Source organism: Lithobates pipiens, unplaced genomic scaffold, assembly GCF_037356315.1.
Source record: "Lithobates pipiens isolate NorthernLeopardFrog02 unplaced genomic scaffold, aLitPip1_a1.2 Scaffold_8, whole genome shotgun sequence".
NCBI classification, from domain to species: domain Eukaryota; kingdom Metazoa; phylum Chordata; class Amphibia; order Anura; family Ranidae; genus Lithobates; species Lithobates pipiens.
In genome coordinates, this window is record NW_027507903.1 from 670,033,404 (window position 1) to 670,047,063 (window position 13,660).

Here is a 13,660-nt window from a genome sequence, read left to right on the forward strand (position 1 = left end):
AAGGCAGGTGTCCCAATACTTTTGGTAATATACATGAGGTCATTGTGCCCTTTTTCTATGGACAAAGGAAGAAGTGTTTGAAGACCAGTCCGGGTGGCAACCATGGCTACCTCCATAGATACAGTGGAATAGCAAACATAGCCACCCCGGGACAGGAAGTGTATCTGATGGATCACCAGGTGAAAATAAGGGCTAGAAGGCTTGGAAAAGGAATCAAATGCAGCCACTGCATCCGATGACCCATAAGCTTCAATATATTACATTCTTGGTTCTGGATTTAATTATGTTTAATACCTTTTAACAGTTCTGAATTCCTTCGCTGGCTGCATGATTCTGGGTCCCGGGTCAGGAACTTTAAGGGGTCAGCAAATCCGCATGTACATTTGTTCTGTGTTGCTCGGGCAAAAAAAAAAAAAAACGAATGTCCTTTTAGGCTATTTTCTGTTCTGAGTGAATGTTGCTTTGTTATGGGAATTAGTAAAATACAGCTTAATGGACACTAGATGGAGCTGACGAGCATTGGAAATACTGTACACACGTCTTCATAACAAGAGATACAATGTAAGATTCCTAGAGAACTGTAAAGGGAGTAATGTAACTATCGGTTACTAATAGACATGTGCAATTCGTTTTGTTACGAATCAAAACTTAGACAAAATTTTCATTATTCAGAGATTCGGATGTATCAGAATCTCTGAATCACAATAATCTGAATTTCAACCAATCCCAAATAAATTATAAAAAAAAATGAATTTCCTGAATTCAAATTTGAATTTGAAAATCAATTTGAAATGGAAGCAATAAATACAGTAAGGTATAAAAGTGAAATAAAATTCTTATCCCTGCATAGGCTGCTTTATAGAATAAAATGGAATAGAAAATGGAAAAAAAAAATAAAAGAGAATAGAATATAATAATATATAAAACATTAAAATAGAATAAAAGAGAATAGAATAAAATAAAAGAGAATATAATAGAAGAGATATAATAGAAAAAAATTGAATATCATAGAATAAATTAGAATAGAGTAGAATAAAATGGAATATAAAATAAAGCAATAGAATAGAAAAGAATACAATAAAGGAGAATAGAATAAAATATAATAAAACATAATGTAATAAAATATAAAGGAATAAAATAGAAAATATATATAATAAAATAGAATAGAATAAAATAAAACACACTATAATAGAATATAATACAACCGAATAAAAGAGAATAGAAAATAAAGGAATAGAATAGGTAAAACACAATAGAATAAAACAGAATAGAATATCATATAATATAGTAGAATAGAAAAGAAAAGAAAATAATAGAATAGAATATAAAAAAAAGTAATAGAATAGAATGAATATAGTGGTCTTCCAAAATTCAAATTTTGTTTTTCAAATCGATTTGAAAATAACAAATATACAAAATGAGTCCAAATAAACAAAACTAATTCTGAAAATAAATCACTCTAATATAATGAATATGCAATACAAAATTATTAACCAACAAATCCGAAACAAAACAAAACAAATGTTTCCATTGTCCACATGTCTAGTTACTAATTCCCTTTAGCGTTCTCTAGAATTGTTAGAATGTATCTCTTGTTGCAAAGACATATAGTATGTATTTCTTATGCTCCTCAGCTCCATCTAGTGTCCATAATGTGGTATTTTACTACTGTCTATAATAAGAGAACATTCATTTAGAGGAGAAAGTAACCTAATGAACATTCATTCAGAGGAGAACACAGTCTTAGCCCTTGTACACACGGTCGGAGATTTCCACAACCAAATCCGTCGGATTTTGTCCGAAACTGTTGCATACACACGGTCGGACTAAGTTGTCGAAAAATCCGATCATTCAGAACGTGATGACGTAATTTCGTTACGATGGGACTACATTCAGGCTAGTAGCCAATAGTTTTGATGTAGGAATTTGATCTGAGCATGCGTGGCACTTGGTCCGATCAAAATTCTCTACACATGATCGGATTAGGTCCTATAGAACCAGTTGGTCGGGAAATATTTCCAACATGTTGGAAAATTGGGTCCGACGGATATTCAGACGGAATCAGTCCGATGCATACCACACACAGTCGGATTATCTGACAACACGGTCCGATAGGACACATTCCGACGGATTCTCCGACTGTGTGTACAAGGGCTAATGAACATTCATTCAGAGGAGAACATAGCCTAAATGACATTAATTCAGAGGAAAACATAGCATAAAGAACATTCATTTAAAGGAGAATGTGGCCTAAAGAACATATTCTAAAGAACTTGAGGAGAACATAGCCTAAAGAACATTCATTCAGAGGAGAAAGTAACCTAAAGAACATTCATTCAGAGGAGAAAGTAACCTAAAGAACATTCATTCAGACGACAACATAGCCTAAAGAACATTCATTTAAAGGAGAACATGGCCTAAAGAACATTCATTTAAAGGAGAACATGGCCTAAAGAACATTCCTTAACAGGAGAACATGGCCTAAAGAATGTTCACTTTTGCCATTTCACACAAAGTGAATGTATATGCAATGTGCTGGATGATTGATTATGCACTTTAAAAAAAAAAAAAAATAGACCCCTTTAAGTATTGATTTTAGAGATTCACCACATCAGCCAGGTGTCTACTGATTTCAGGAGACAATCAGTGGAGGGTTACATATTTCTCTTTAGTACATTCTACATTAGTAGTAAGAAGTTGGAGAAGAGATGATCAGATGGAGACAGGAGGTGGTTTCTGAGGTTCAGCAGAACAATTCAGGGTAATTTCTTCTCACAGATGTATGGGTAAGTTGTATCACACGGAATATCATTCAAGCCCTTTCCATATCTCAGATGAACACAATCTTCTTCTTTTCCATTGTAATTATTGGGCTCGCCCTCCAGCCAGAACCTGTAGGAGATAAGTGTCATTAGTGACCAGGGGTGAAGCCGATAATAAGGACAGAAACAGAAGAATCCTCACCACCTGAGTCCCCGGGTTTTTTTCCCCTAGTGCCGCGTACACACCACCAGACTTTTCAATGGACGAGGTCAGGCAGAATGAATACGTCAGACAATTCGATTGTGTGTGGGATCCATTGGAACTTTGCTGTCCAAAATTGAACGCACTTTAGAAATAGAACATGTTTCAAATCTTTCCGATGGACTCAAGTCCGGTGAAAAAAATCAGTTCATCTGTATGCTAGTCCTGCGGACAAAAAACGACGCTAGGGCAGCTATTGGCTATGAACTTCCTTATTCTAGTCCGGTCGTACGTCATCACGTTTGAATCCATCGGACTTTGGTGTGATTGTGTGTGGCCAAGTCCGTTCATTCGCAAAGTCCGTCGGAACTCATCCGAAATTCCGTCAGGAAGACCGTTGGACCTAGTCCGTCTAAAAGTCAGCTCGTGTGTACGAGGCATAAGGCTCCATGCACACTTGGAGCAAAAAAAAATGTCAAAGTTTTTAGCTTAAAAACGTGGCATAAAAGACCCAAATTGAAGGCATACTGTACAAAGTTTAGGCGAGTCTATCCGAGTTTAAGAGCATTTCGTTTACAGGTGTTTTTTGCACTATACGCCCCTCTGCAAAAGCCTGGAAATGATGTACAGTGACAACACACCTTTATTTTATTTTTTTACAAAAAATACCTTGAAACTTGACGTTCAGAAGAGACAAGAGGCATTGACGTTTTTACAGCTCCTAAATTTCTCCAGAAAACGCGATAGAGAAGGTTTTTTTTTTTTCCAACCTCTGAATGTCCCTGACAGAAAACGCCTGTAGTAGTCATAATGTGCAAAAACACATAGAACACAATAGAAGTGCTTCTAGAGGCAGGAGAACAGAAAAAAGTCAAACGCCTGTAGAATCTACTTTTCTTTAGTCCAGTATGTATGGAGCCTAATGCCACGTACACACGACCAGACTTTCCGGCAGACTAGGTCTGACAGTCTACCCGACGGGCTTTTGACGGAGGCCCGACAGACTTTCCACTTTCCACTTGGCCACACACAAACGGACTAAGTCCGTTCAAAAGTCCATTCATTTTGAACGTGATGATGTAAATGGGACTAAACAAGGAAGTTCAATAGCCAGTAGCCAATAGCTGCCCTTGCATTGTATTTGGTCCGTCAGACTAGCACACAGACAAATGGTTTTCTAGATTTTTAGTCCGTCGGAATTGAGTCCGTTGGATAGATTTGAAACATGTTCCATTTCTTTCTTCTGTCATTAGAGGGAAGTTTCAGGGAAAAAAAAAAAAAACTTTACACAGACCCTCTGCATAGTACACAGCCCCTGTACAACACAAACAGCCCCTGTACAACACAAACACTGCCTCTATACAACACAAACACTGCCTCTGCCAGGGCCATTTTTAAGGCAGGGCAAAAGGGGCAGCTGCCCTGGGCCCTGTCATTGCTGTGGGGCCCAAAGCAGCTGCCTCATACTTGCCAACTATCCCAGTTTAAATTTCCTTGTCTGTTGCTGTGTCCTGATATCTCAGTATGAAGTGTTGCTACCAATGCTGCCCAGCTCTGCCCTATTGTTGTGTACAGATGACTCCCCTGCTAACCCTGTGTTTACATGTAAATAACCAGCATTCATATGTAAATAGCAACAGCATTCTTATGTAAATAGCAGCATAGATATGTAAATGAAGGTGGCATCCATATGTATAGCATGACCCCTGGAGTGAGGAGATGATGTGCTGTAACCTCTAGCGACTAATCAGTGAGCTGTAATGTGTGCTGTAACCTCTAGTAACCAGTCAGTGAGCGGTAATGATACACTGTAACCTCTGGAAACCAATCGCAATAGCTGCCTGATCTGATTCAGTAAACTGATTTTGAGTCGGCCCCTGTACAACAAACAGCCCATGTACAACACGAACTGCCCCTGTACAACACAAACTACCCTTATACAACAAACAGCCCCCTTTCATTATAAAGACCCCCCCTTGCACTCCCAGCACTGGGACAGGAACAGCGCTGTGGGTAGGGATGAGATTGGTGTTCGAGTCGAACATACGTTCGACTCGAACATCGGCTGTTCGCACGTTCGTCAAATTCCTAACGTTATGGGCTGTTCGCGCCAAATTCGTGTGGCGCTCATGGCCCACAATGCACTGCGTGCCCTGACTGCAGTATACACCATTATATCAACCTATATAGCTAGCTATATTGCTCTTCTGTAATAGAGCTTTCAGTCAGCTGTAGGAGATTGTGGGTGTTGTCTGCGTGCTCTGACCGCAGTATACACCATTATATCCACCTATATAGCTAGCTATATTGCTCTTCTGTAATAGAGCTTTCAGTCAGCTATAGGAGATTGTGGGTGTTGTCTGCGTGCTCTGACCGCACTATACACCATTATATCCACCTATATAGCTAGCTATATTGCTCTTCTGTAATAGAGCTTTCAGTCAGCTGTAGGAGATCGTGGGTATTGTCTGGGGCAAGGTTAGACTTGGACACCTTTCCCACCGAAAATCCTCTGGCTTACTGGCTCTTGAGGTTGGATCACTGGCCAGAGCTTGCACAGTATGCAATTGAGCTACTGGCCTGTCCTGCATCCAGCGTTCTTTCGGAACGCACCTTCAGTGCTGCTGGTGGCTTTTTTACCGATCGCAGGGTGCGCCTGTCCACCGACTCAGTTGATCGACTGACCTTCATCAAGATGAATCAGTCTTGGATCACCCACAGCTACCAAGCACCTGAAGCTGATGTAACTGAATATTTTTTTTTTTAAATATCACATCCCTTCAAGACTGCCTATGCTGATGCTGAGTGACTGTCCTGTTATGTTGATTGTCTATCCTCTTCATCCTCCGCTGATATGTTGGAAGAACATTTTTGGTTCTGGGTGATGCCACCAGCCCAATTTTTCAGCCCCTGTTTAACAGGGGCGTTTAATTACAATTTTTGATGCAATGCTTTGCAGCAGGGCTCATTCCTGCACCACAACTAGAGTATATGGGAGAAGTTGCAGTGTCGTGGCACCAGCACCAGTGCTTAAGGCCCAATTTTTCAGCCCCTGTTTAACAGGGGCGTTTAATTACAATTTTTGATGCAATTCTTTGCAGCAGGGCTCATTCCTGCACCACAACTAGAGTTTATGGGAGAGGTTGCAGTGGCGTGGCACCAGCACCAGTGCCTAAGGCCCAATTTTTCAGCCCCTGTTTAACAGGGGCATGTAATTACAATTCTTGATATAATATTTCACAGCAGGGCCCGTTCCTGTGCCCACCGAGAGTAACTGTGAGGACTTATAGTGTTGTGGCACCAACACCACAACCACCAAAGGCCCAATTTTTCTACCACTGTTCAACAATGGCATGTATTTACAATTCTTGATATAATCATTCACAGCAGGGCGCTCCAGCGCCCACCAAGAGTCACTTTCAGGGCTTACAACACCTTGTTCCGCCATTTCTGCAGAGCATATAGGGCAGGCCTCTACTTTCAAACATCCAACTTACAAACGTCTGCTACTTGCAAACGGAAGGAGACAACAGCAAGTGAGATGAAAAAAGACGGACAGCAAAACAAATTATACAGGGGCGATAACCCTTCCCTATGTTTTCCAAAAAGCTTAAAAATAGATTTTTTGACTGGGCCTACACTTTAAAAATGTACCAGTTCAAAATTAGAAACAGATTCTACTTAACACCACAAACCTACACAGTCCCTGTCTTGTTTGCACCGCCTGTATACTGCTGTTCTGAGTATATAGGGGGCTGGTAATGGGCAGGGAGAGCTACCCATGCCATTTTTCTCACTGATTTTCATCCATATTGCCGGAACCAGATATTACATTAAAAACGCAAGCAGTTTGAAATGACTTTTTTTTCCGTTATATGTCATTTTGTGCAGGGACTGTTCTAAACACAGGAAACACGTGGCACTTCACAGGCATACTATAGACACCCCCAGGCACGATATTTAAAGGAATATTTCACTTTTTTTTCACTTTAATCATCATTAAAATCAGTGCTCCAGCAAAAACGGCCATTTTTAAAAACATTTTAGGCATTGACCCATGTCCCCTGGGGCAGGAGCCAGGTCCCCATACCCTTTTTTAGAACAGTATCTTGTATATTAGCCAATAAAAATTAGCACTTTTTTTTTGAACGTTCGAGTCCCATAGACTTCAATGGGGTTCTAAAGTTCGCACAAATTTTCGGTCTGTTCGAAAGTTCTGGTGCAAACTGAACTGGGGGGTGTTCGGCTCATCCCTAGCTGTGGGCATACTCTAGAGTTAAGAGAACTTCACACTGTCAGCCCCTTCTCCTACACCGCTCCTCCTGTGTCACTCACATACCTCCATTAACGCCGCTCTCTCTCTCGTCCACCCGTTCATGTGACTGCTCTCCCCTCATCCAATCAAAAGCTACATACGAGGAGGAGGCAGAGCAGGAGGAGGAGAGCAGCCATAGCGAGCATATTCAGAAGCTTAGTTTTACATTGGGTTACGTAGGGGGAGCGGTGTGTCACAGGGGGCTGGCACGGGTTTACTGGCAGCGCTGTTCCACGGCCAGGAGAGGTGGGGCAGCCGGGTTGAGACCCTCCCAATAGGTTGCACCCGGGGGAGGACCACCCGATCCCCACCCCTTGTTGGTAAAAATACAGATATCGGCGTATAACATGCAGATTTACCATCTATTTTCAGGGAAAAAACATGTGTGTTATACGCAGCTAAATATGGTATCCATTTCAGCAATGTCTTGGTTATGGACATCTTTTAGGTTTTGTAGTCTACCCTAAAGAATAATAAAATTTTGGGGGACACATAGGGCTTTAATTTGGTTGCAAATTTGGGCCCATATATTTTTTTTTTCTTGTTTTTTTTTTTATTGTAAATAATTCATTAAAAATAGAAAGAGTGCATTTTCTTTTAATTTTTTCCCAACAAATTTAAGCAATCCCATAGATTTACCCAAAAATATAATCAAGAAAGTCAGCTGATGAAAATGATATCACATGAAGGTGGCTTTTTCACAGGTTTGGTGATTTTGCAAGAGAATAATGGAAAATGTATTATCAAATACCGTCATTTTCCTTTCCCCATGGACTCCATGGCAGCCTACGTGTGGGTTAACCCCGCCTCCTCTCCAATGCTATAGGACCCCACTCCCATAAATCTGAGCTCACCACTAGAGACTGTGTTCTGTTACTAGCCAACTCATGACCAAATGGGTGGAAACTCCGTCTGCCATAGAGTCCATCAAAAAAGGAAAATTGCGGTAATGCCCTGTACACACAATAGGATTTTCCCACAACAAATGTTGGATGTGAACTTGTTGTCAGAAAGTCCGACTGTGTGTATGCACCATAGAACATTTGTTGTTGGAATTTTCGCCAGCAAATGATTGAGAGCAGGTTCTCAAATTTTCAGACAACAGAAATTCCAAGCGTGTGTACACAATTCCAATGCACAAAAGTCCACGCATGCTCGGAATCAAGCAGAAGAGCCGCACTGGCTATTAAACTTCCCTTTTTCTCGGCTCGTCGTACGTGTTGTACGTCACTGCATTCTTGACGTTCGGAATTTCTGACAACATTTGTGTGACCGTGTGTATGCAAGTTTGAGCCAACATCAAAGAAATCCACGGTTTTGTTGTCGGAAAATCCTATCATGTGTACAGGGCATAAGTATTTGATAATACATTTTCCATTTTCCTGACAGACTCCTTGGCAGCCTACATGTGGGAAATAACTAGCCAGTCCACACGGCTGGGTATGCTGATCAAAATTTAATTTGGCCATCAACTGACAGGACTCTTAAACCAAAGTTCACAGAAGATAGAGACACAGGCTCTATGCAATAATGTGACATAAAAGTATTAATGGAGACCCATGAGGCCGCTTTACAGATGATGTCTGGAGCCACATGCAGGCTGCTGCCCTCGAAGCCACCATACCCCTGGTGGAATGTGCCGTCCCATCGTTTTGATTCTTGCTCACTTTCCACGAGCTCATGAGAGTGGAAATTACTCTTGAAGCACACCTGAGCAGTCCCAGCCTCTCCTTCTCGAGAACCAGACCATCAGTCGCAGTAATGTTTGACAAGGGTGCAGGATTGCCCCCTGAGAAAGAAGGCCTGGCCTGAGGGGAAGAGGCACTGGATCCCAGAAGCTGAGCTGGATCAGAAGGGAAAGCCATGGCCTGTTTGGCCAGTAAGGTGCTATCACCATCACTTTGACCACTTCCGCCTGGAGTCCCCATAAAACCTGAGGATAATCAGGAGCGGGGAAAAGGCATATTCCCTGTTGAAGCTCCACTGATCTGTCAAGGCATCTACCGCATCTACCCTGCATGCCTGGCTGCAACGCCCCGGTATATAATACTTCTTGATATTGAAGTTGGAGGGGGGTGCAAACAGGTCCAATTTGGGATTGACTCCCAAGGACAGAATCCATTTGAACGTCTGCACATGAAGTGATCATTCATTGTTCTCTAACTGTGTGGGGGACAGGAAGTCCACTTGGACATTCTGGACTCCAGGGATGAAATCTGCTGAAATATTGGCCAGATTTTTCTGAGCCCAGGACATGATGGGCTTGACTTCTTGGAGCAGTGTGGAGCTCTGAGTGCTATGTTGCCACTTCACATAGGAGACCGCTGTGGTGTTGCCCATTGTCAATAAGACAGACTCCTCTTTCAGGAGATGAGAAAATGATTGAAGGGCACACCAGGCTGCCCGTAGTTCCAGGATGTTTGAGCCCAGGTTGCGAAGACAGGTATCCCACGTGCCTTGTGCAAGTTCTGACCTGCAGAGGGCTCCCCATCCGATCTTGCTGGCATCGGTTGTGGCCGTGACCCATGAGACGGAAGCAATGGAGTGGCAGGTGAGCAGATTTCTGCATTGGAGCCAACAGAAGAGGCTGTCCCTAATCACTGAGGTTATGTGAATGGTCTGATTGCCGTCTCCTGAATGCCACTGATGGAGGAACCTTGTCTGGAAAGGGCGTAACCTCCACAGGGACCACTTGACCATGGGGGTCGTAGAGACCATCGTTTCAGGCACTGTGAGGCCTTCAGGCACGAGGAGCTCAAAGCCTGTGAGATTCTCCCTCGGATGACTAGGATCTTCTCCACTGGGAGAGAGATGGTGCTTCCCACCCTGTTGAACTGGGCCCCTAGGTATTCCAGGCACTGAACTGGTTCCAGATGGCTTTTCTCTATGTTTAGGAGCCAACCAAACCCGAGCACTGTGGTGATAACCTGCTCTCTGTGGATCAATAGCTGCTTCTTGTCTTGAGATAATAGCAGGAGGTCATTGAGATAGTAATACAAGCGTATCCCTTTTGTTCTGATGAGGACCACTACGGTCAGAAGAACTTTTGAAAAGACTTGGGGTGGGGTTGTCAACCCAAAAGGGAGGCAAGTAAACTGTAGATGATCTTGCCCAACTCTGAACCGGAGGTATTTGCGGATTTCCTCTGCCACAGGCACATGAAAAGAGGTCGATTGAAATTAACCAATCTCATGGCTGCACAGCTTGTTGGATGGTAGACAAAGTTTCCGTTTGAATCTTTCATATCTTATGAACTTGTTTAGGTAAGTTAAATCTATCACGGGGCGCCATGAACCATTTTTCTTCTGCACAAGAAAGAGGTGAGTAAATCCCCAGAACTCTTTGCCTTTCGGAACAGGCACCGTGGCCCCTTGTACAATTAGCGAGTCCATATAGGACAGTAACACCCGCTTCATTTCTTCTGACTGTGGTAGCAGAGTGGAGACAAATTTGGGGGAAGGAGTACTGATGAATGACCATGTGTGACCCATGGAGACCATCTTGATGATCCAGTAGTCCGAAACTGAGGCCACCCAGACGTGCCGAAGAGAAGCAGATGCACCCCCACGCAATCCACCTGGGCGGGCCCAATCTCAAAACCACTTAGCCAGCTCTTGACCACCGATCACCTCGCTCTTAGCAGACTTTCAGAAGTTAGTCTGACCTCTGCTCCAATTCTTTCTGATATCTCGACCGGGTCTGTAAGAGTGTGCTTCCCTTGAACGCTCAGCACTGCGTCTTCTGCTTTGAGGCCTCTTATGACCAAACAGATGCCTATCCTGGGGAAGAAAACCCGATTTCCCACCTGTAGCTTGGGCTATGGCTCTATCCAGGCTGTTACCAAACAACGAGGACCCCTCAAAGGGGATCCTACATCAGGCCTGCTTAGATGCTGGATCAGCAAGCCAAGGGTGCAACCATAGGGCCCGCTTAGCCGTGACCAAGCATAGCATAGTCCGGGCCTATAGGCATATCAGGTCGATAGAAGCCTCCCCCTGGAAGGCCACTGCTGGCTTAAATTCCTTGACTGCTGAACCTCTGGCCAGATCTTCTGAAACACCCTTGAGCACAGAGTCTACATTCTCTATCCATGCCTCCATGGCCTTGGACATGGCCGCAAGGGCCAAAGCGGGTTTGCAAGCCGTGCCAGCTAACCTGTAAATCCTCTTCAAGTCTTGATCTATTCTTTCAAGCCCATCTTTGAAGGATATCGCATCTTCTAAGGGAAGAGTGATGTGCTTGGCCAGCCACATCAGAGCTGCATCTAAGAGGGGAGCGTTTTCCAGATGTTTCACTTCCTTAATCTTGAAGGGATATAAGCTAGAGGTTTTATCTGACATAGAGGTAGTCTTATCTACCTTGCTCCATTCCTCATCAATAATATCCTTTAATTCAGAAAGGAGTGGAAAATTGGAACGTTCTTTCCCCAGATGTCTGAAGAACTTCTTCTGCTTAGCCGGGGGAGTGGAAGCATCTTCCCACTTAAGACCCTCCTTGGCCACTTTAATTAGTGGGGAAATCATAGAAAAATGTAATCCTCCGACTAACTCATCTCCCTCCATCTCACTATCTGAAGAATCAGGGAAGGCATTATAAGTCTGGAATGATCCTCCTGGGCCTCATCAGCCAGGGAGCCAGATAGAGTAATGGACTGGCTCCATGTGTAGGTTGTATCCCAGTCCTTTAGGGATTGCTTAACACACACTTAACAAGATACTCCATCTGTTGGTTTTCCACCTCTGTTTCTCCAACCGCCCGGGCATAACATAGGTCACACAGAGACTTTCCCTCTGGGACTTTTGTCCCACATCCTCAGCAGGCTCTGCGATCAGAACGGCTGTCGTGGTAGTGGGTGCGGTGTCATAAGGAGGAATGGGAACATCTCCTCGGCTGGTGGGTCCTGGATGGAGAGTCACGTCTCGACCGGGAAGAAGAATGTTGATATTGATGGTGCAGCCTGGCAAGGTCTCTGTCGTCTGGTCCAAGATGATGATCTGACCTAAAAGGGCTGAACAGATTAAAGGGAAGGTAGGGGAAGACACAAAGGCATGCCATTAGGAAACCTGTCCAACCACAAACAATCCTGGCCCCTCCCCACTCATGTACCTTGAGCGTGAGGGCTGGCTGCATGAAGGCGTGATTTGTCCATAGCGCCACAGAGGAAGACCAGGCTTAAAGCCCCACAGCTTGTAGAAAAAAAATGGACGGTCTTGGGACAGGGAGAAAGAAAGATACATAGTGATCAGAGAACACCAGGTTACTGTCCCAGTAAGAGCCACTGCTGTCCTGCAAAATACACACCAGAACTAGTGCTTACCTCCTGTAAGGTGCCCAGGGCCTGCGGAAGCTGCCGCACACTGCCCTTAGGGAATCTCACAGAAGCAGAGGCTGACAGGCTTTTTAAAACCCCACCCGAGTGGGGGGGCATGGGTACCACGCAAGCTAATGGACGGCTGACCCTGTAGCTCCCCATCGGTACCAGCGCACATCTACAGTGCCGCACAACTCCCAGGGATGACCCGCAAAGGGCAGACCGCCGCAAATCCGAAGAAGCTGAGAGATTTCTTCCCTCCTAAGGGCCGGAGCGTGCTCCAAGATGGCGCAGACAGATGCTCCCCAGCCTCCCCGTCCCTCTCCACCACACCAAGCCCAGGATTGCGGAAGAGCCCATACCAACATTCACCCGCAGCATCAAACCATTGTCCTGCAGCCCAGTGAAATCTAAGCCCTGTTTGTCAGCTGGCACACAAGACACTAAGGTGGGTGAACCTCAGACCTCTATGGAAGACACAAGGGAGCTGGCAGAAACCATTAACTCTTTCCCTACCACCAACCAGCCTATCTCTGACACTACCCTAAAGGATATGCTGATTTCCCTGCGCAGCTCCCTCCATGCTGATATGATGGAGTGTGTGAGAAATTTTAAGGCTAAAGTAGGAGAGCTGAGGAATAGAATTGACCATGTGAAACAGAAGATGGGTGAATATGCTTCTTCATATAATACGCTAGTAGATGCACACAATGGTCAATCTGATGAATTGTCAAGGCTTAAAGCAAAGGTCGCCGACCTCGAGGACCGTTCACGTAGAAATAACATGAAATTGCGTGGTGTTCATGAAACGATTCTACCTGCACAACTCAACCAATATGCCCAAGATCTCATGGCAGTTTATCTCCCCTCGGTACCTGCCTCTGAACTGATTGTAGATAGAATTCACCACCTACCCAAACCATCCCACCTCTCGGACAACATCCCTAGAGATGTGCTGATGCGGGTGCACTTCTTCCATGTAAAAGACCAATTTATGCTGGCCTTTCGCAAAAATGCTCAACCTCCTGACCAATACTCTAACATTCAATTCTTTGCAGATCTCTAATAGA

The 13,660-nt window shown here is 44.0% G+C and overlaps 1 protein-coding gene across 1 annotated transcript in view; it reads right to left on the reverse strand.

The window, feature by feature from the left end:
* Nucleotides 1-1,427: 1,427 nt before the first annotated feature.
* The window catches only part of LOC143964277 (C-type lectin domain family 4 member E-like), a 161,343-nt gene continuing 149,110 nt past the window's right edge, over nucleotides 1,428-13,660 (reverse strand). Inside the window, exon 8 of the mRNA XM_077473980.1 lies at nucleotides 1,428-2,892. Within this exon, the coding sequence (XP_077330106.1) occupies nucleotides 2,757-2,892 (136 nt within the window). The 3' untranslated portion in view covers nucleotides 1,428-2,756. The remainder of the gene's footprint in view (nucleotides 2,893-13,660) is intronic.